This window comes from Carcharhinus amblyrhynchos, chromosome 6 (genome assembly GCF_965287045.1).
Source record: "Carcharhinus amblyrhynchos chromosome 6, sCarAmb.v2.hapA, whole genome shotgun sequence".
In the NCBI taxonomy this organism is placed as follows: domain Eukaryota; kingdom Metazoa; phylum Chordata; class Chondrichthyes; order Carcharhiniformes; family Carcharhinidae; genus Carcharhinus; species Carcharhinus amblyrhynchos.
Window position 1 is genome coordinate 84192270 of NC_137329.1, and position 24416 is coordinate 84216685.

Here is a 24416-nt window from a genome sequence, read left to right on the forward strand (position 1 = left end):
GGCAAATGGAATTTAATGTTGGCAAGTGCGAGGTGGTCCACTTTGGTAGGAATAATGGTAGGAAGGACTATTACTTACATGGCGAAAATCTGCAGCAGGCGACGGTGCAGAGGGACCTCGGGGTCCTTGTGCATGAGTCGCAAAAACCCAGCCTGCAGGTGCAGCAGGTGGTCAGGAAGGCTAATGGGATGCTGGCCTTCATAGCGAGGGGGATTGAATATAAAAGTAGGGAGGTCTTGCTGCAGCTGTATAGGGCATTGGTGAGGCCGCAGCTGGAGTACTGTGTGCAGTTTTGGTCGCCGCACTTACGCAAGGATATTTTGGCCTTGGAAGGAGTGCAGAGGAGGTTTACTAGGCTGATACCGGAGTTGAGGGGGTTGAGCTATGAGGAGAGGCTGAATAAACTAGGCTTGTACTCATTAGAGTTTAGAAGAATGAGGGGAGATCTCATTGAGACATATAAGATGATGAATGGGATGGATAGGTTAGAGGTGGAGAGACTCTTCCCTCTCAGAAAGGACAGTAGGACTAGGGGGCACAGCCTCAAGATAAAGGGGGGGCGGTTTAGAATGGAGTTGAGGAGGAACTTCTTCACTCAAAGGGTGGTGAATCTCTGGAATTCTCTGCCCGTTGAAGTGGTGGAGGCTGCCTCGCTAAATATTTTTAAGACGCGGGTTGATGGGTTTTTGATAAGAGAGGGGATTAAGGGTTATGGGGAGAGGGCGGGAAAGTGGAACTGAGGAGCGACAGATCAGCCATGATCTTATTGAATGGCGGGGCAGGCTTGAAGGGCTAGGTGGCCTACTCCTGCTCCTATTTCTTATGTTCTTATGCAATCGTGAGAATGTAAAAGCCCCAGCACAGGGTCTACAGACAAAGAGAATCATCTCTCTTGCTGAGCATCAGTGTCTCAGGAGGCTTGGGTTCACATGGTGTTGTGATATAAGGAAGTGTATCTTAAATACTGTCACTCTCAAATTGACACAGTGTGTGACTTGCAGTTGGTCTGTAAGCATCAGTAGTCAAGGTCAGGTATGTCTCTGCCTCTCCCTGATGTTGTGCGCTCTGTTTTCCAGCAAGGACAGAGAGCAGAAAATTGAGTGTTAGAAGTGTTGTGTAGATAAGAGAGGACAATGCTGTGGAAGGTGACTGAGGCATAAGTGTGTGAGGACAATTGAATGAGAGTAAGTGAGACTATTGGTGCAGTAATGCCTCTGCAGAATGCTTTGTTCTAATGAGTGCTTTGCTGGAGCATGCTGGGAAAGGTAGAGTGTGGGGGCTTGACACTGGAGAGTGTTCAATACAGATCAATCTTAATTTTCCTGCTCATCAATTCTATCTCTTTAGAAATCAAACCTAGTGATAACGCCTTGTCAAACTGATTGGTGTATTTGTGCTCTGAAGTCCTTTTGTTCCTGTACCCCACCTTCAATTCACACCTTCCAAGTAATAATCAATCTCCCTAATCCTCCAACCAAAATTTACCATCTCACATTCATCTGTACTGAACTTCATTTACCAACTATTTTCCCATTCTACATTTATTAATGTTCTGTGACTTTTTTTTAACACAGTCCTCCTCCATTTTGAGTATTCCAACTAAATTGATGTCATCCTTAAATTTAGAAATTGTGTTCTTGATTCCAATGTCCAGATCATTCATGTAGATTGTGAACAGCAGCCTTGTGGAACACCACTTCCCATCCTTTTCCATTCTTGAAAAGCTATACTTTGTTCCAATTCTCTGCTTCCTGTCTTGAAGCCAGCAAGCAATCCACTGCGCCACTTGTCTTCTAATTCCATATTCACCCACTTTATTAATTAGTCTGTTATGGGGATCTTTTCAAAGGCTCTTAGAAATTGAAGGTTAATTACATTCCATTACTATTGTCCATTCTGTCTATTAACTCCTCAAATAAATCAATAGGTGAAAATGGTTAAGGTTAATAAAGTCCAGCAAGATTTTCCCCTTTGAAATTTATGTTGATTATTCAATAGTACTTTTTTTTCTAGATGTTCTCTGCTTTAATACCATTTCTCATACCACCAATTTTAAACTGACTGGTCTGTAAATCCATAGACATGTTCTGACCCCTCCTTAAATATAAGCATTATATTAGTTATCTGCCAGTCCTCTGTCGCTGGCACTACACCATTTTCCTAACAAATTACTGAATTAAATGTGTAGTAACGCCTCTGCTATCCCTTCCCTAGATTATTTTAAATATGTGCTGCGATCCATCTAGACCATGGATTTTATCACAGAATTTGTTTAATTTATTCAATACATTTTCTTTTCTTATTTTAAATCTCATTCATCCACAGTCATGTGCATCTGCTTAGTGTGAGATGCTGGTTTATTTCTCCTCGGAAATATCACCTCCTGCAGTCCCTCAGAACCCACAGCAGAATCTCTAAGTAAAAGTGAAGGACCTGGAGATTAGCCTTCCCAGATCTCCACCTCATTCCTGTGGTTACTGCTGTCACACTATTTCATGTACAGTTCAACCATTCTGATCCTGGTCAGGGTCCCTTCAGCTAGAAATTCTTGTTTTGATAGATTAGATGCATCATCCTGCTCACACTCTCATATCAGTTGTAAACCAAGAAGCTGTATGCTAATGCCTTTGCTGAATTAGACTATGCCAAGGCTAGCTGTAGATCCCAAATCAATAAAGGTGATCATCCTACGAATGAATTAAAAAAGACACCCTTACTATGTATGAGATTGAATATGCACCAGTCAAAGACCATGAGGTAAGTGGAAGTAAATCAGCTGGAACTGTATACTAACACATCAATTCTCTAGCATAGTCAGCACAAAACTGGCTTGGCAAGCTCCATCCAGGGTGGAACTTGTGTCCTGGGTCACCTGACCTTAAAGGGGTATGCTCCTAACAATCCTGGGCTAATATTTTTAATTGCTGGTGGGGATGGGAACTGGAGTGGGTGTGTTGTGAATATAAGCTCTCAGATGATGTGTTGGTGTCCCAAAGCCTCTGGGACATGTTGAAATTTTCAAAGTGAGGGGAGGGTGAGAGGTGTTGGGAGCCTACTCAGCTCTAATTATATGTCTGTTAAGCTCCTTGAAAAGTTTGTTAATGGACAGGGGAGGGCACAAAGGACACTTTCAATTCATATCTGATGCACAATAAGCTGTCAGGTTCAATGCTGGGAGACGTAAGTAATTTTTTTTTATGATGCTAAATTTTTGGTGCTGGGGATTTTGCTCAAAATCAATCACAGCACCTTTTCATTGGCTGTTTGGCCGTAATTAGGTGGAGTGAGACTGCTGGCCCTCTGCTGTGCTACTTACTCTGCAAGGCAGTGGCAGGTCCCATTATGGCCATTTTCTGTCTTGGCTACTTATAGTCTGCAGGCAATTTCCACCTGCTGCTAGTTCTCAAGCATCATTAACTGGGCACCAAACTCGCATACAGCCAAATTAGGGCATTTACATTTGATGAGCAGGACCTGGAAATTATCTGGGTCTCAGATTCCTGACCATTGATTGAAAATCAAGCCACTAATGACGGGAAATCCCCTGCCATAAACTTGTCAAATCTTTGTGTGCAGCTGTCCATGAGGCAAACTGTAAGGGTATTCCTTCATCACTGAATGAAAGATCCAGGACAATGCTCAGTTCAGATCACCCTTTGATAATAAAATTAAACTCCTGGATTATGCTGTGTTACATCCTTTGGTTTTGCTATCGTAGAATTAGGTATTGTCAGTTTGGGCACATTCCTGAACGTAAGACACACTGACTAGTTATAGGAGTCAATAGTTAACAGAATACTTAAGGCAAGTTGAAGACTTGTAACACAAATACTTCAAAAACAAGAAGTAGTACTGCACAACTTCCTTTCCCTGGAAATTTTACTACTTTTTGTTTGGTGTTATTATACTGCAAAACTTATTTTCAGCGCTATGAGCACCCAAGGTATAGCAGCTGATAAGATTCATGAAACGTTATTTGAATTAACTGAGTTAACTCACCTTCTTCATTGATTGGCAGATGCTACATACTCTTTACATTTTATTTTTAAGAGTAGATTTTGTGGTCCAGAGGATCACAGTCATCAGTTTGGGATGTGTCAGAATTGAGGAAAGTGAGTGGGAAATCTGTTTTTGTTTTCTGAATTTCTGTTCTTCCACAAAATGCAGATAATTTAATGTAACTGTGGGTGCCAATGGCCTCAACATGCTTGCCTGTCCATTTCAGATTGAATTCCACCATGCACTCTGATTGCCTTTTGAAATAAAGCTTAACTAGAGTGAAGTGTTTTGTTTCCCTTTATGTTTAAGTATTTCTTTCAGATTAGACTTTTAGGCAATAGTTACGTAAAAAGCAGCTGTACCAGTTCAAATTTCCATCTTAACTGGAAGAAACCGAACATCTTTGAATAAACTGCAGGGTCATGCATCTTTTAGGAGATTAAGTTAAAATGATTGATGACTGTTGGTTTAACATACCTCAGATATTCTAATTAATGGCAGTAATGTCAGAGAATGTTACAGTCAGCAATGGTATTATTAAAGCGCCTTAAAGAGAGAAAAAATCAAAGTTTGGGACCTTAAACCTCAAACAATCAAACTCTGACCTTGCTGAGTCTTTATGCAACAGCTATTAGACCTTGTGACCTAGAGGAAATTATCTCTCACATAGGCTGGCATTCTGCCCTCTTATCACACTTGGTTAATTAGTTCATAACCTAGTGACTGAAATTCCTGTCTAATTTTTATAAAAATGTTGGTATTTGACCTTTAGGAGAGTGCTGACTTTAAACACATTACTTAGCAGTGATAATTAGACATCATTTTCTGTTTAAATTATTTTGAGATTATTACCTTTTTAGTCACATTTTTCTTCTTGTTGAAGGCAAGAATTTCACCTTCAGTTGTCACCACTTTGGAATATTTACCACGATTCAATTTTTTCCCAACAGCACCTTGCATTTGGAAATATTTGCTTGTTCCACAAGTATGGATCTCTGGTTAGCTCCAAGTTGTTTATCACTAAGAAATAGCGACATGTTTTTGGTAGGGAATTAATATATTTTTCGGTTTCTAAAGTACCCCTCCGTGCCCGATTTCTGTGTTGCTCGTTTAATGTTCCAGTATGTGTATGTATTTGCCTGTTGCAAAAAGATTTATTTTATAAACAGCTGATCAAATGTTCATTACTGATGATTTCACTCAGAAGTTGATCGCTGATTACAAATCATCCAGGCAGCTCCTCTGACCCATTTATTGAATGATTTTGCCCTTGACTGGTTTGTGCCTGAAAGGTGTTGATACTGATCTGAAGTGGAATCTTTTGTACTGACTTCATAATCGAGAATACAGGATGCCAATCAAGTAAGGATTATGATCATAATCTGTAATGCAAGTCTAGTCGTAAAGACATCAAAATGGAAAATACAGAACAACTTGTTTTTCCATGCACGTCTAACAAAATCAGCAAACAAGTCTTATGCTCTGAGCTGGGAGAACCAAGGGTCAAATATCTTTCTGGTATTCCTGAAAGTCAGAGCTGCAAAAGCCTCCTTGATCTGAAGTCAAATGCCTGTATTTTGCCACCTTAGAATTTTTTTCCAAGGTTTTTATGATACTACATGAAGGCTGTCTTTATGCTTTACTTGTAAATAATCTTGTACACAAGCAATCAAAACCATTAAACTTTCCCTGGAAAAGTTTGAGATGCTGCTGACCTGGCATCAGGTCTGTCATTTTTTTTATCAAATAGTTTAATGAGCATAGACTATCTGTAGAAGCTCAGTACAGTATTAACGCACTTTGTTAATACGTATTTAAAAAAGGTCATTTCTGCTACTTCTGAGGGATTTCTGCTGACCTTTCACTGATGTTACATTGGGAGATTGGAGGAATTTTGTTGAATTTCACAGCTGATGACCATTCAGCCCATTGCACCTGCTCTGCTGCCCTTTCTCTATATTATTTAAATCTTTTTCAAATGTTTATCCACTTCTCTTTTCAAAGCTAATATCCATTCAGCTTCAAAATTATTTCTGGTTGAGCATTCCTAATAAGTTTCTTCATTCAAAAAAAGTCTCCCAACATATCCTTGTTTTTTTTCATAGAATCATAGAACAATACAGTACAGCAGTGTCTCCACCAGTTCTTTTAAGCAGTGTTACTCAACCAGTCCCTGCAAATGTATTTCTTTTGATTATTTATTCAATTCTCTTTTGAATGTTTCATTCAATTTACTTCCATCGCTCCATCAGGCAGTGCATCCCAGATGATAGCAACTTCCTGTGTTTAAAAAACAATTTCCTCACATTCTCTTTTAGCTTTAAAACTGTGTCCTCTGGCTATTGACTCTGTTGCTACTAGTAATAGTTTAATCTTATTTATTCTACTAAAATCACCTATGATCTTGAATGCCTCTATCAAGTCTCCTCTTAATCACCTCTGTTTCATGGAGAATAACCTCACTTCTCCAATCTTTCCACATGATTGATGTTCCTTACCTCTGGTACCGTTAGAACTAATCTTTGTGCTGTTTCGTTCATATTGCCTCCCCTCCCTCATTTTTCCAGGTAAAATGTATGTTCTCTACATCAAATTTAATCTGCCCTATGCTTGTCCATTTCATCATTTTTTTTAGTCCTCCTGAAGTCTGTCACTATCCTTCTCATTGTCGACCAAATTTCTAAGCTTGAGAATTTGTGCCTCACTAGGTAGCACCCCTGCCTGAGCCAGAAGGACCAGTTACAAGTCCCACTCTGAGACTTGTTGCCCACAAGCTGTGGTTCAACAAGTTCACTCAGTCTACTAATCCTTCCACACAATTTTTCAAAAATGAGGAAAATTATATGTGAAAACAAATAAACTGATTTTAAAAAATGAGCATAGTTGCACCAGATGTTGCAAAAAGCTTTTCTTTTATATACCTTTTCCACTTTCTTAAGCTCATTTTCCACTGAAAAGAGCTCCAGTATTATCTATTGCACTGAGATTAAGAACATTTGTTAAACAGGTGCTTCTTGCCCCATTCCTTCCAGTCAGGGTTTCTTTTGCCCTAGGCCATTTCTTCACTCAGTTTAGCTCTTGCATTTGTAAAACTCGGATGTTAGGCCTCCATCAACTACAGCCATCTTTTTTTTTGCCAATTATATTTCTAGCCACTAAATTGTTCCCCAGTGATGACTTTAGTTTTATGCTCAAATGCTGCATTGCAGTCAAGGGCAGCTCCTTTCACTTCACTTTCAGCTCTTATATCCATGATTGGAGCTCATCTACTTTCCTCATAACTTCATCTGGGTTAATGAAGGACTGATACGTATGCTTCACAAATTATGCTGGAATATAATTAATTCTGATTGTCCTTATGGTCTGTGGCACATTATGATGCCCAGTTTTCAACTGTTAGATTTACTCTTAATCAATCTAATTAATGTGACATTGATAGTGCCACACAGCATAATGAAAAATCTCCTCAGTGCAACTTTGGAACTTTTCCTTCACCAGGACTCTGCATTGGTCCCTCCTCCCAATATTGTCATGTTCTATGACAGGTATTTTTGAAGAGGACAAGGCCAATTAGGTTTTTCCCTTGCATTGGTGTTCTCACTTCCTGCTGCAAGTCCAATCTTGCAGCTGTGTACTTCAGGACTTGGCCAGTTGTGATGCTAATGAATCATTTTTGGTGGTAGACTTTAAAGTTGCCAACCCAGACTACATCCTGTGCTCTTGATACCCCCTGCTTCTTTAAAGTGGTGTTCAACATGAAAGAGTACTGAATGATCAGCTGAGGGAAGGCAGTAGATTGTAATCGGCAGGAGGTTTCATTTTCTATGTTTGACCTGATGCAATGAGACTGCATGCAATCTTAAGTGCATATTAAACAAGGTCACTCCCACCAGACTACATACCATTTTGTTCCATCTTAGGCGGTGTCATCCTGATGGGCTGCACCTAATCATGGTAATGGCAGAGTCTGTGACATTTTGATGGTTATACTCTCAGAATCATGTCTACGTTAGGCTATTGCTTAACTAGTATATGGATAGCTCTTCCAACTTTAGACACCAGATGTTAGTAAGGAGAATTTTACAGAATCGACTGGACATCTTTTCATTCAATCCTAATTTGATGCCTAGATTGCAGCCGTGGTCCATCCAGTTTTATTCTTCATAGTGGCTTGATACAATTAAGTAGTTTCTAAGCCATTTCCAAGAACAGCTAAGAGTTGATGTAGGCCTGGGCCATGTATCAGCCTGACTGGGTAAGGACAGCAAGTTTCCTGCTCTCAATGACCATTAGATTCTTGGTTCTCTGGAGGTGTGCCTCTCACTTTCAAAACCACCGCTGTCACCGCTCAAAGAAAATTCCCTCCACCCCTCTTGTAAACTGCTGCCATCTCCAACATCCCTCTCCCTTCCTTGCTTGAATTGTTGTCCATACTAAACCAAATCAGAGGATCATTGATGGTACTTTAAAGAACTGTGAAAAGGGAAGACCATTAAATTGGTCTCTTGTCCATAAATCTATCTATATTAAAGCCTGTATCCAAATGGCCTGCAATTCACCAAGGAGATCAAAATCTTACATTGCTGTAAGATTAACTGAAGGGGAAGCAATCAATAAATTTTAAATGTCAAGATAATGAAAATTACTTCTAATGCCAATCATTTTTAGTAGTGTGCAAAATGATTTTTTAAAATCTCAATGGCCACCAGGTGATGTGAATTTATATTATTTTCTCTTTGGTACTTTTGGTCTTTTGTGGAGTGAAAGTCCACAATTGCCAATCTGTGGAGACATGCTTTGCCAAGTTAAAAGCATTCCTAATGCCACATTGATTTTAATTGATCAGGTCAGAGCTAAACTAATATTAACTCACCATCATTTGTACAGATAGGATCCAAGCAAATTCCTACTGCAATTAAAATTCCTCACTCAAATCAAGCTATATTAGGTAAAATTCCCACAATAGTGTGGTTTATTTTGTCACAAAATTAATATATGTTGTACTGCATAGTTTATTGAAAATCACTATATCTTGGACACATTCTTCCAACAAAACATAAGTTTTTTTTTCGTTTTCACTAATGCTAGGATAAAGTAATGCACATTTTTAATTTCAAAATAGATTTGATGGTTTATGTTCATTTAAATTCTCAAAAGCGTTTTCTTCCCTTTTCTTCTGAAGCCATTGAGTCATACGAATAGAGTGCCCTTTGGATAACAACTGCATAAATTATCAGTTTTCCTTCTCAATATCATTTTTGACTATCAAGTGAGCTGTGAGAAGTCAGATAATGAGTTACTTAAGGTTGCTGCCTTGCTCTATCATTGACCAGGAAAATTTCCTCCTCGAACTTCCATTAGTCATGAACTGAAAAGGGAAGAGAATTGTGAAGCTACCATGAAGATTTGTTCTTTAGAAGGTTAATATTAGATACCTCCATGCTTGACACATTTGTGCATTAAGGGAAACAGGATCCAGGCTGATACATGAAGAATAGCTATTTGAAAAAGAGAACTGATGGCCAGAATCAGCATGAGCCGATCTCAGGGGAGGAATGGAGAAAAGGGTGGGGGGCAGGCAAAAGAAGGAAAAACTTTCTTAGATTTGTAAAATCTACTGAGATACACTTTCCAGCGTTCACATATGAAGGACGGTAACTTGGAAAAAGTACTGGAGAGTAACTGCTGCTCCTGAAACCTTAAGGAAAGTAGGAGAAGGCAAAAAAAAACAGAGTATTTCTAAAGGCTTACTAGCAGTTCAGGTCTGTGACCTTGGTATTTAATCAGTCTGGGAGCCATATATTGCCTCATACATACTGGATAGACAAATTGTCACTTAATTATATATGTTAAAAGTCAGACTTCCAAATATCTATGTGAACAAGCTATGATTGGCATTGATTTTTTTTACATCAGTAAACAAAGTCTGATCTGTAGACATATGTGACACAAAAGTATGTAAAGATATGGTTGTCTATCTGATCGGTTGACACAGGCAGCAGTTTCTAACTCCCCATCAAAATACTTTTGAGCCAAAGGCGTTTTGAGTGCCAGTAGCTAGCAGTATTTCAGTAATACTGCAAAGGTTCTTTCAGGAGTTGGGTGGGGGAAGAGTTCTCTGCCTTCAGAGCATAAGAAACAACCCAAATATCTCATTGTAAACAACTTATTGCCACAAAAAGGTGATCAGAAAGGAAAGGTCTGCCATTAGTGATGCATAAGCAATGTAGTTCAGAATTTTGCTTTGAACTTTGTCTTCTCTGAAAAATACTTCATCAAATCACACTTTAATAACAGCCCAAAACATTCCAGTAGTCGCAGTATGGCTGGAAAGTGAAAACTAACTGCAGTGTTATCTTCAGTCAGAAAGTGGAAAAATCTTCACATTTAAAAAAAAAACCTGGTAACAAAATTCAGTTATGTAACACCAAAGTTTTCAGCGCTATCAGCAGAGTTTTGGGCACAAAATAGCATTGGCACCACATGCGTACACTTCAGGCACAGAAAAAGATGGATGCCATTTTGGCGAGGATGTTAGCATGGGCTTTAGGTGTGTGTGTTAAAAGTATATCAATCGGGAAGGTGATATCAGAGTATGTAACATTGATTTGACTTCAGTGGTGCCATTTCCAACCTCATGACTCCAGTGAACATACTTTCCTAAACACACACAGCCAAACATGTATTCAGCAGCAGCAAAGAGCCCCACCACTGTTATTTAAAGAGATCATCAACTACTTAGATTAGTTGTTGATTGGTTTCTGCTGGCTCGTGCTGAGTTTGTAGAAATGTTGAGTTTTCTGTCGCAATTTCCCACCCAGCTCACTGACTGGGGGGGATCACTGATCTCGCCAATTTTCTCCCTGTCGACCCCACTTGTCCAAGTGCTGAAATTATATCTTAAAAGTCAATAGACAGTGGATCAATTCTCAGTGTTCCTCTATACGTTGCCATCCACAATGTGTTATTGTCCTTTTGAAACTGATAACTATTAAAAGAGATTCAAACTTCCAGTTAAAAGCTGGGAGAATGATACATCAAGATTTGATACTTTAAAGATTTGACATTTTAAAGATGTTTACTGTAACAAATGACTAAATATATAATTGATGAAAGACTATTTTCTTTTTGTAAGAAACTTGCATTTTAAACAACAGAGTGGAATATTTGTCTCTGTGTTAACACACATTGTAAGTCGCAATGGAATTTCAGCTCTTTTGGCAACCAGTCCACAGTTGTTTCCCAGCTTCCAATGGACTCCTGAATCCCCATTTCGTTAAGTAGTAACTTTGAGTGACTGTCTTCAGGCATTTTCAGACAATTTCTTATATCCGCCGCCAGCAGTGAACCTAATTAAATAATTCCTCTTTCCATTGGCTATGCCAGAACAAATCTACTGGAATCCATAGGTTGCTGGACATGTTTCTACAACCAGAGACACACTCCCTTTCTCAAAACTAACTTCAGTAACTTGCAAAGTCGAGCAGCCTTTCTGTTGTCTATCTTTGATATACGTTGATTTATAGCGAAGTCTGTAATCTGGCCACAGAGATAGTTTCCTCTGCCCTGTTCTCCATGGCAATGTGAAACACAGTAACCTTGCATCCTGGTTAAAATGCTAATTATCTATTCTTGGTCCCAACTCTCTTTCATCTTAGAAGTAGATTGACAGACTACAGCACAATATTTACAATCTTATGTCACCAACTTCAAAATATAGTAATCTTGTAAACCTTATAACTAACAAATGTCCATTCATTTGTGAGATTGCCACCCAAAAATTTATTGTGGACAATTGTATTGACATTATAGCCTTGACAGAAATGTGACTGAGGGGAGATGCTTCCCTACCTGGCTATACCTTTCCACCATTTACTTCAACTAGCCTGTCACTTGGCAGTGTGGGTGTTATTATTAAATCATCTGTTACTCCTCTGGCAATTTCTCTTTTGAACATTTTGCCTTGCTGTACTCTTCTCACCTCTCATTTAAGATCCTCATTCTCTACTGCTTCCCAAAGTACCATGCCAATTTTCTCACCAAGCTATCTTCACTGTTTTATCCCATGGCCTCTGCAGTGAGTGACTTCTCAAATTTGTGAATTCATCTTTAATCTCAATTCATTTTGTTCCCTCTTCTCATGAGCTCACTAGCCTCTTAGCCTCCCCAGATCACACCCTACATATATAAAGTCTCAAATGTATATAGACAGCTATACCTTTGATCTTGCTATCTCACAAGGCCTCAGTGCTCCCACAGTATCAATCTTTGATCTTTTCTTTGTATCCAGTCTCATTTAGTGGTGGAACAGGCTCGAGAGAATGAATGACCTACTCATTTTGATATCTTCCAATGTGCAAAGTCCCTCTCCACTCGCTTCCTTATTCCCTCTCCAAGTCTAGCTTCATTCTGTCCTGGAAATAAAAACTCTACCACAATTCATTTAAATGGACTTTCAAAATCCCTCCCTTCCTCCAGTGCACTCAGTCAAATACCCTTTAGGGTGTTTCTGCCCTAATCCTGGACGTGTATCTTTTTCACCTATGTCACCTCATACATTCTCTGGCCTCATCTTGTACAGGAGACTCACCTCCTTCTCTCTCGATCCTATTTCTACTAACATGCCGATCACCCAATTTACTCTCTTGGCTCACGTCAGTTGACATTGTTAGCAATTCTTTTTTCTCGGGATTTAACCTCCTTTCTTCAAATGTGCTGCCATCAACCCTCTCTCAAAAAAAGACTCTTGAAGCCTTCAGCCTAGTAAACTACTCCCCACCTCCTTTCTAAAGTCCTTGAATGTGTTATCACTTCCCAAATTCTTAGCAATCTTTCCTGGAACTCCATGTCTGAATTCATCAGGTTTCGACCTCTAGCAAAGAACTTAAATGGCTCTTATGAAATTTACAAATGGCATCCTGTGCATTTGTAACAAAGGTAAACCAAATTCACCTTCCGCCAAAGATAAACTAAATTCAATCCTCCATGAACACCTGATCCTCCATGACCTTATCGACCACATCCTCCTCCAACATCAGGCTGGTGGGACTGCACCTGCCAGGTTCTGTTCTGATCGCTATAATCATAGAAGATAATCACCCACAATAACTTCCCCCTTTTACTATTAGCACTCTTGCTCCTTCAGATGTCAGTGCTTGCCCCCGCCCTCTCCATAGAGTTCATCTTTGTGCTGCTCGTCAGTAACAGTATTCACAAACACAACATCAGTTTCCACATGTATGTCATCAACTCCTAGCTCTATCTCACCACCACTTCTCTCAATGCCTCCACTGTCACCAAGTTGCCTGACATCCAACACATGATCCAGCAGGACTCCCTTCTAACTAAGGGATGACTGAAGCCGATTGGTCCCTACTACCCCCTGGTCACTGACTACAATGTTGTATCACAAGCCAGCACAACAAACCAGAAGATGAACACTGAGCAACAAGAGCAATTTGCTGAGCACATGTAGACAACACACATAATGAAAATGCTGCTGCCACATTGATTTTATTCATTGGATATGGGTGTCGCTAGCTAGACCAGCATTTATTGCCCATCCTTAATTACCACAGGTACCCAAATCCCCAGAATATTACCCAAACTCTCTAGATTATTAGTCCAGTGACAGTGCAACTACACCACTGCCTCCTCATGGAATGGCAACCAGCATGCCAATGCAATGACTCAGTTGCCTAGAATGTTCTGGATTAACTCTATAATCTGGCTAGAACAAGTCAAAATTCATCATGGGCTGCTGTATAATGCACAAATTGACATCATGAGGGCACAGCTTTTGCATCAGTTGTATAGTGAGAAAGGGAGGAGGTCACCATCATCCCCTTTCTGGCCAGGCTGCCCACAACTGACTCACCTGGCTGCAATATCAGTTCAGAAAATGTCAATTCCCCATTCAGTATTAATCAAACTGCCACTGACCATTGCAACAACTTCTTAATGAATACCTTAATGTTGAAATAAAAGCTGCCACAAAACAACCATTTTAAACCAACCATATGAAATAAATCCAATATTACATACAAAAGTCAACTAATCACTCTTGCAAATTCCCTCACCACTTGTCTTCTGTATGCCATTTCCTGGCCTAGTGCTGCTATGCAGTGCTATTCTATGACAAGTGCTGATTTTCAGTGGAAGAGATTACAGGATAAATTTGACCACCTTTGGGCCTAAAGGATCTGTTGAGGCCTGAACCATTTTGGCATGTATGGCAACAGTCAAGGCACTGGCAAAGTGGCTGTGATGAAGGGCGACTGATGATATACTGAGGCAGGAGCTATGAGATTGAATGATGGAGTTTCACATCATCATCGTCTCTTCTTCCTCATGCACTTAAACAATCCTGCATCGCTGCCTGGTCAGGTAGCAATTCTTGATTATCTGGAAGAAGGAAGTGTTCCAGTGAAGGAGGCAGGAAAAGTATCACAACAGACAGATTTTCACATCATGACCCTACACCTGTTTTTGGGCCTTATCCAAATGTTTCTCCATTCTCTTCATTAATTAACAGTTAGTCTTGGAATCTGAAGTAAACTGAATGATGCCTTTCAGGGTCCAGATAAATACACCCAAGTAAATAATTTTCAATGTACTTATGACTTCTCTCATCCAATTGAAACTTAAATAGACACCAGATAATAAAGTGGTCTGTATATAATAAATGGGTGAATGAAGAATGCTGTGCATCCTTACCACAATGTCTTCTGTATCGCCCCTAACCATGTATTATTTTTTGAAAATCATTCTCGAGGTGGGGTGTCCCTTGCAAGGCATTTATTGCTCTTGGTCAGTTTCCCAGTAAAAGTTTGGTTTGACTGAGCAGCTTGTGAGCGAGCCGACTGCCTTGGTGTGAGGTTAGAGGCATATACATCCCATGCTGGATAGGGATGGCAGGTTTCCTTTGAGCTACCACACTAAAGATGTTCTGGAACATTCTATCGGTCTGGACAGATCAGAAATCTGAATTTATACTTGGAAAATGTCTAGAGCTAGAAACCTGAAATTGTGATCATGAGTTTTGAATAATAGTTATTGTTGGTACACTGAAATCTAAACAGCAATGGAAGACAGCAAATTGTGGGCCCCACAATATACCTGTTATATCTGGAAATATTTTTGAACGTAATGTAAAATGAGAGGTAATGCTGTCAGAATGAATCCACTTCTGGTTCAAATGTTGTCTATGTGCTTATATCAGAATATGGTATTAATATCTTCTACACTTTTATGCTTTCTCCACTTACAGATATTGATGAGTGTTTAGTAAATAATGGCGGATGTGACCATTTCTGTAGGAATACGGTTGGCAGCTTTGAGTGCAGTTGTCGAAAAGGCTACAAGCTGCTGACAGATGAGCGATCCTGTCAAGGTAAGTTTCCATCTTAATTGTAACTTGCCCCATTTATCCATTGCAATCAAAAATGAGGTAGCTCTGCAAACCTCTAAGCTGATTCTATCTCTGAAAACTCTTGTTCAAAATATAGAGAAAACATTTTGTTTGCTTGTTAACATTAAAGGCTTCAGTTAATTTTTGCTATAATGTGAGCAGCATTTTATAGCCAGGCCCATGCCACAGTGAGATCTCTAACACCTGCATTAATGTGCCATGTGCAGCTCAAGAGTATAAACCAATTGCTTATTTTAGCTCAGAATTCAAAGAAAACATTTTTGCTGGCATTTTGTCAAAATACAACAACGGGTTAGATTCTAACTTTCAAAACTGGTTAGAAAACTGGCAGAAGCTGATCAATTGCTCATACACATCTTGTCTGAATTTCCATTGCATTGATAGACCCTGATATTATATTAAATGTGCTTACTCTCTGAAACTGGCAGTGGCCCTAACCATGCAGTGCTGAGATCTCTTTCAGGTTAGTGCCACTCAGACTGGAAGCAGAAACAGCGCAATAAGTTTCTCCCTGCAATTTCTGGGCTGCTTTCACCCTGATTTTGCATGGCAGAGCCAGGGACAATCTCCTCTCTCCATCCCACCCCACCCCTGGGATCTTCCTGACACAAAACCTTGGGAATAATACCGAACAGTAGCTTTTAGAATAATATGAACTGGTACAAATATCTTTTGAGTGAAAAGTTGGTTTGTTGTTCAAGTTAACATACTGTAATGATGTCCTCAAACAAGAAATATTTTTGAAGACAAGTATGCACAGGATTTTTCTTGGAAATTTCTACATTTTTTTCTTATAGCATATTAATTAGTAAACTGCACAGCTGATTTGTGATTACTGTGAGAACACAGTAGAGAGAGAAAAGTACTTTCGCAATTTATGCATCGGCCAAATTGGGAAACTGGCATCGGGGGCCAATTTTGCCTCCAGCTGAATTTTTTGTTGGCTCCAAAAGTCAAACCAAGGATTGCTAAATTGACCCCATTTGTAAAATGCAATTGCTGTTTGAAGTCAGAACCACATGGTAGGTTTATGCTGACCTCTCCTCTTCAGTAATTAAACAAGTTGATAGAATTCATATGTTCATTTCTTAGCTCCAAATCATTGCAAAGAAATAACAAGTCATCTTGACAAAATACTTTGGAGCCAAGCAGCAAATATGATTGGCTCCAAGCTGGTGTGACTTGATATTTGTTTGGCTCCGGCTTTGGTTCTGTTTACTGCTCACAGCTGTTGGTTAATGTTGCATTTCAAAGATAAAATTTTAATGTTGCAAATACTAAGCCTGTCAAATATAAATTCTCTTCTAGTATCAATTCACTTTTGGGTTTGGCTCACTGGCAGTGCCCTTGTTTGTGGTACAAGCCTTACCCTCCTCAAATGTCGACTCTCCATCCTCAGCAATCAGTTCCTTCCTCACACTCCTAACCATTACCTTTTATCATTAAACAAGAAGAGAGCCCACAACTTCAGGGAGAGGCAGCGAACTGGCAGTGGAGCTGCAGCCATGGTCATCTTGACCACAATGGAGGAGGAAGCCCATGAGAAGGGTAGGGTGACACCACATGGACCACCCCCCCCACTATAGACCATTGGTGATGGGGGGAGGTGATCCAGAGACAACATTAGATATTACACTGCTATTTGACAGTCGAACTGATATCAATAAATACATAGCCTATAATTTGCACTGTGCTAACTTGGAGCCCAATTTCACCCACATTCTGTGCCGATTTATGAATCTCAACTTCATGTAATTTTTCAGGATTTTTCCATCCCACAAGCTCTGGATCCTGCCTCCACTGAGCTGGGAAAATTCTCTCCAAAATCTAGGCTGGTATGTCAGAGCAGGACTGACAAAAATTTATACACTATTGGATGCGTAATATTAAACTAAGATCTAAACTGATCCAACCAGCTGCATGTAAATGTCTTGTAGTCATATTTGAAATATAAGTGTCTCAGCAAAAGATTTCCCATGCACCAGAATAAGCACCAGATTAACAGGTTATTTATTTTGTTGTTTGTGGGACTATGGCAAGAATTTTGCGTGTGAATTGTGGGTGAGTGGGTGAACACATGAAATCACGCGAGAAGATATTGGCACAGTTCCCGACATCATCACATACTCGCACGACATTTTGGTTGCCCACCAACAAGCAGTCAAATGAGCCCTTTAAGGTGCCAATTGATTGCAATCTTACAAGCCAGGCCGTCTTAAGGTTGGCAGTTGGCCTTATTGGCCAGACAGCCTTTACGTTTAAGCTGAAACTTCAGTCCAGGGTGGGATTAAAGTCAAAGTGCAAATAAAATTAACAAATGTGTCTTGGGACTAAGATTTGCATATGACTGTGCTGCCTCAACACACTTTGTATAGTTTTTCCATTGCTATTTGCTTTTCACAGATCTGCATCTCCCTGAGACAGCTCCACTGCAACTGTCTCCTTGAGGGAGCAGTTTGGGAGCACCACCTCGCACACCCCCTTTTCCAGGGCCTGTCCTCCCAGGTTAGCACTCAGCCTTTAACAGCTCATGTTTCACGTCGGTTGCTCAGTAATAGACCAACCAGCATGAAATTGCATTCTGGGGTTGATCATGGCTGGCAGAGTGTTCCATGCCTGCTTCCAGACCGATCAAGTGCACACGCCAACGGGTGACAAATTCAGGCCTGTGATTTGCTTGCATAACAAGTGAATGGACTTCACAAAGTCGAATGTAACTTGACTAAAAATGGTCATCAACAGATTGTTTTGGGATGAACTGATGGATTGAGAAGTTGAACTTAAGTGCAAATGCTTTCTTCTTTCTAGCTGAATCAAATGTCTTTAGTGATAGCTAAAAGTACAGCAGATTATGAATGGTCCTATAGCAGATTGTATTCTATAACACTATTGGAAACCATTGCATTGAAATTGATCAAGTCATAAAACTGTGACTGTTGTTTAGTGCATTTTATTGTGTGAGTATAATGTTGCAAATTTAATGGCTACTGTGAAATATTAACCACAAATGTTTCCTGCTGTGTGACATTTTATCACATTTATTGGTCTTGGCTGTTTTTTGTTTGAAAACTAGTTAAAGGCCCTTGTTGAAATAATTCAACTTTATATGGCACTATCACTTTCATGAAGCACAGGTTAATAGATGACTGGTGCTGAGCTACAAGGCGGTAATTCTGTCTTCAGTATTTGCATCATAAACATGTGAGTAAAATTCATGACCATTGCAAACTTGGAAGTCTCAGTTATCTCCTTAAGTTAGAAATTTGTTACCTTTTTACAATGTATAAACTATTCTCCATTTACTTTAAAATTAGCTGTTCTATAGCAGATACATAGAATACTTTGGGGCAATGTTATGGACAGAAATTGAAAGGATATTACAGATGATTGTGAGATCAAAACTACAATATACTGCATCATATAACTTGCTATAGTAATTCAAGAGATTGTTCCCCAGTGGAATACAGCAATGTGCTATACACACATATATTGCAGTACATTTTCTCATCGCCAGCAAGCAAATTGTACTTTCCATTATGAGGTAATGTTCTTCTAAAACAAAAGGTAGAATTTTCCATTCCAGGGTCTAAGGGCAGGATTTTACACCCCTCCCCCTGAGGGTCTTGTGGCAGGGAGGTGGCCTGCTATTGGCCAGTGGCAGGATCTTCCTGTCTCTCCACCATCAATGGGGGTTTCCCGTTGTTTGCACTTCCACTGCCAGGGAACTGCAGCGGGGAGTCAGCATTAGTAAATGGTCAGTGGCAGAAGCAAAGGTCAGTGTGACTTTGGGTAGCGATTGGGACTGCTGAACACATGGATCTTGCACTGTTCAGCTCAGTAATTGTGCAGCAGCAAGAACTCAGATTTTGTGGTTGGGTGAGGGGTTGGTGGTGGTGGGCAGGAAGTGGCCACCCCACCACGCCATCATGTGATAAGCTCCAGTATTCAAGTGCCACCCACGTACAGTGGTGAAACAGAACATTCTAAATTCCCACTGGCAGGGCATTAAATTTAGACAGGGGACAAGATCCTGGTGAGTTAGGCTTTTAACAAGAATTTCTGAGATGAAAACAGGGTTCTTGACATCGACCCGGGGGACACGAACCACCTTTAAGCCTCTGTGAGAGATGGGTGAGCAAGATCCCAAAATAATTTCCCATCGTCCAAAAACTGAATTTTGGCCTCTTGCTAAATCTTGCTCCCCCACCTGCCACAGTTGCTGGCAGAGGAGGAAAGTTCTGCCCCAAGAATTATTGTGAAAAATTAATAATACTTGTACCTTTTTATCTCTAGTCAAAGCAGTGTTCTCATTTATTTTGGATACTGGGTTGCCATGAACTCCTCGACATGTCATAGAATATTTATTATAAGATTGTCAGTTATTGTATGAAGGCTGTCTTAAAATATCAAGCGAAAAAGAAAATTATGAGCACTGATTTTCCTTCTTGCCTTTGTTCATCTATCCTGCTTTACTCCTTATTTTTTGCCTTTTAATATTTACAAATCTTTTTAATTATATGCATCAATGAGGGAAGGTGGTGATGTAATGCGATTGTCACTAGACAAGAATCCAGAAACCCAGAGTAATGCTCTGAGGACCTGGGTTCAAATCCTACCACGGCAAATGGTGAAATGGAATTACAAGTCTAATGATGATCATGAAATCATTGTCAATTGTTGTAAAAAAATCCTTCAGGCTCACTAATGTCCTTTAGGAAATTAGATCAGAAACCTGCCATCCTCACCTGGTATGGCCTACATGTGACTCCAGAGCCACAGCAATGTGATTGGATCTCAAATGCCCTCTGCATCAGGAGGACAATTAGAGATGGGCAATAAATGCTGGGTCCAGCCAGAGACCCCCGCGTCCTGCAAATGAATAAATTTTTAAAAGAACTATAGAATTGTAATATCGGCTGTGGCAGAATGGTAGTGTTCTAACTCAAAACAGTGTAAATTCAAATTCCACCCTAGACATATGAGCATAAAATCTTGGCTGACATTTCAGTACAGTAATGAATGAATACTGCACTGTCAGAGATCCTATTTTTGAGATGACATAGGTCTTGTCTGCCCTTTCAGGATGCAAATGATCCCCTGGTGCTAATTCACAGAAAAGCAAGTGAGATCTTTCCACTATCCTGGCCAATATCTAAATCTCATCCAACATCATAGGTGGGATTCTCCGGCCGTCATCGCCCCAAAACTGGAGAATCCCGCCCGAGATCAATGGAGCTTTGCGTGATCCGCTCCCCGCTTGCTGCAATTCCTGTGCAGGCATGATGGGCAAACTGCCCCCCATATATTAAAAAAAACTGTGGATTATCATATAGTTGTTTGTGAGGGCTTGCTGTCTGCAGTTTGGCTGCTACATTTCATACATTAGAGCAGTAACTAGACTTCAAAAGTACTTTATTGGCTGTAAAGTGTTTTGAAACATCCTGAGGTCATGAACAGTGCTAGAGAAATGTTCTTTCTTCCTTTCAGCCTGTTCCATAAATTGCTTGACAGTTTAATTGAATGTAGTGTGTAGAACAAATCATCACACCATCAACCCTTCCAATTCAATAAAATTGCTTTTCTTGAGAAACTATTTTCACAAGGCATAATGCAACCAAAGATATGGTATTCAAGCACTAATAATTGCATTTCTTTCAAATGCAAACAAATAAGATCATCTTCTGCAGATCAGGATTCTGCTCAAAAAATTACCCTCCTCCCCATCATTAGTTAGCCTATGAAAAAAGTTATATTTAAACGGCCATAAAAGGATGAGCCTTGCTTCCTGCTTCATCATTGATCTAACCAATTGATATCATATAACTTTGAAGCTTCCAGAAAAATATTATTCACAGAGAGCATCTGTGTCAATAACTAAATTAGATCTTTTGAGTTATCAAGAGTCTAGATGTACACTTATATTTTTAACGGGTTTATATTTAGGTGACGTGGCACTTATGGGGAGATGTACACTCATGTCACTGATTTTTTTTGATACATTCATTAATTCAAAATAAGTCATTGCTGGAATTGTGTTAGCATCCTTCAAGATATGGGTTGTTGTATTGGATTGGGGTCTAGAATGGCTGACCAAAACCTTCATTAGAAAAGAAACGTGAAAAACAAATGTCTTTGAGGGACAACCCATTGCCCAATGAATAACACTGGTATAACAGCAGGAAGAAAGGGGTTAAGTGTTTCGCAGTTCTGGTACAAGCCAAATTAACTGCTTATTCAAATGCAGTTTGTTAGTCAATGGTCTGGAAAATCCCAACAAGAAGCAGACTGTGCTCTACCACAAGCTTCATTTAACAGCTAGAAAGGTGCAAAAACCTATTGACTCCCATTCAAAGTAAACTGACCTGATGAAATTATGTTTGATCAGGAAGCATCTAACAGCTAAAGTGAACTTTCCAGTGATGGTAATTAATGTGGTTAGACAAATGTCCCATTTTTCTTAGTCTTCATTAGTAAACTTCAGTTTCCGTACATCGCTATTTGAGCAACATTACAGACTATTAAAAAAAAGAACCAAAATTCTTCAGAAATAATAAAAAGTATATATTACTCCCTTAGGTACAATGATGTACTAAATGCTTTTGGCTCACAGCCCCAGATCTGGAAAAGTTCCAGTGCTTCTGGAATATGGCATTCATCACCTTTGGAATTAATCAAGTGTTTCAATGCAGGCCATTATAAATAGTTAACAAAACTACAATAAAATTGAGGCCCTGCAGAGTACATGACAAGATGATTTAGAGCAGACTGTGATGAAAAGATGGATGTTGTAATTGTCTTTTTAGAGGTATTTTATCAAGAGAAAATGATCATGTAGTACATGCACAAACATGCTTCTGCTGTCTACAGGGTGATTTTTTAAAAAATAACATGTACTTAGGCTAAATTCATCAAACAAACAGCACGGTGCACAGTGCCTCACAACACTTGGGATCTGGATTCAGTTCCAGCCTCTCACGACCATCTATGTGGAGTTTGCACACTCTCCCTGTGTCTGCATGGGTTTCCTCTGGGTGCTCTGATTCCCTCTCTCACAGTCCAAAGATGTATGGGTTAGGTTGATTTGCCAATCTAAATTGACCATTATTGTCAGGAGGATTGGCAGGGTAAATACATAGGGTTACAGGGATGGGGCCTGGGTAGGATTGTTGTGGGTGCAGGCTGAATGAGTCAAATGGCCTCCTGCACTGCAGGGATTCTGTGATTCTAAATAGTTGTGTTCCATTGTTTTTAACCTAAACTTTTCGATCTACTTTTGATTTACAGAACATGTCATTTTATTTCTGAAATTTACAACTAAGAAAATTTGTGACACCGATATTATTTTATGTATATTTGCATAAACTCAGACTATGCAAATCTGAGCTTAACTGTTTGGGGTGTTCCTCCTTCTATTTATTAATAGACAAAGCTATTTTAAGCAATGTCTAAACTTCTGGAGGAAGGCAGTGGTCTTCATTTAAACCAGACAATAGTGAATGCATAGCCTATTTCAAACTCTGTCCAAGTAACTGCAATAGAAAAAAATTCTGCCAGGGTGTAAAGTGGGCTGCCTATTAATTATCAACTATTTCTCACACCACCCAAAACCAACTTCACACCTGCAGATTTTTAAACCACATCTGAACTTGCAAAGATAATTGTTACTGAGAGTGTAAAGCTAAACATTTAAAAATTACATTTCACATAGGGCTGATTTGTCCAAATACTTGTGTAATCTGCCACAGCCCTAAGAATGTGAGGCAGTTGATGGATTTCTGCAATATATACTATAATTTGATTTGTTATATGTATGACACATGACATGTTATTCTTTGTCTTTGAATATTTTCACATGCTAATGGATCTCCTGTAGTGTCAATTGTAGTGAGTCAAAAGGATGAGTCATTCCTACATTTGTGTCCAAATAAAGCAATATTGATAGCCAGAAAATCACCTGCAATAGCTCCTCTTCTCACTCTGACACCATTAATTCTGAAGTCCATCAGGGACTTGGCTCCATCCCATTTGTATGACATTCAGTACCAGATGAGCAGAAATTTCCTTCAACTAAACATTGGCAAGACTGAAGCCACTGACTTTGGCTTCCAACACAATCTCTGTTCCCCAGCCAACAACACCATCCCTCTTCCTGGAAATCGTCTGGACGGAATGATTATGCAATATTGCACTGCCATGTACAATTTTGGCATCGTATTTGACCCAAAGATGAGCTTCCAATAACGTATCTGTTCTATCAACAAGCTTGCATGCTTCTACCTTCACAACATTGCCTGTCTGCACCCTGCCTCAGCTTATCTGCTACTGAAACCCTCACTCATGATTCTGTTATCCCTAAACTTGATATTAAAGCCAGTATATCAAGCAAACACTGGAAAACAAATCAAATGTGTAGCCTAAAAGATCATGGAATTTTGGACAGAAGTATATTACCCAAGTAATTAAAATAAGCCCGTCTTATTGATTTTTTACATCCTTCACTGCCCACGACACTAGCCATACCTAATCCATAAAATATGAATATCTTCCAACTGAGATGTTGAGGATTAGGAGATGGATGGTCTCAACATTATAAGCAAATTTTCAGGTGCAGCAGGAAACAAATCTTTTTTTGTCATTTTAATTGCAATTTTTAAGCTTTATTTCGTTAAATGATCTTTGCCAAGACTTGCTCTTTTACTGTTTCTTTTCATATTTCTTATGGCATAAGCATAAGATCAATTAAAAATTAAAAAGTTTCTGCAATTGCTTTAGTGTACACAAATGATAATTAAATGAATTGAAATTTAAATTACAAGGCAAGGGATTGTTTAACACTTCATCCAAAATATGGCATCTCCAATAGTACAGCAATCTTTCAGCGCTGCATTGAAGTTTCACCTAGATTATGTACCTAGGTAGTGTCAGCTGGCTAGACAGCCATAGACGCAAACTTGCCAACCCTAATATTGCACCTAGTGATCATTAA

The 24416-nt window shown here is 39.5% G+C and overlaps 1 protein-coding gene across 5 annotated transcripts in view; it reads left to right on the plus strand.

The window, feature by feature from the left end:
• The window catches only part of scube1 (signal peptide, CUB domain, EGF-like 1), a 276868-nt gene that overhangs the window by 175199 nt on the left and 77253 nt on the right, over positions 1-24416 (plus strand). For all 5 annotated transcript variants that reach the window (XM_080190824.1, XM_080190822.1, XM_080190823.1 and 2 more), the window contains one exon: positions 15269-15391. In XM_080190824.1, coding sequence (XP_080046950.1) covers positions 15269-15391 — 123 coding nt within the window. The remainder of the gene's footprint in view (positions 1-15268; positions 15392-24416) is intronic.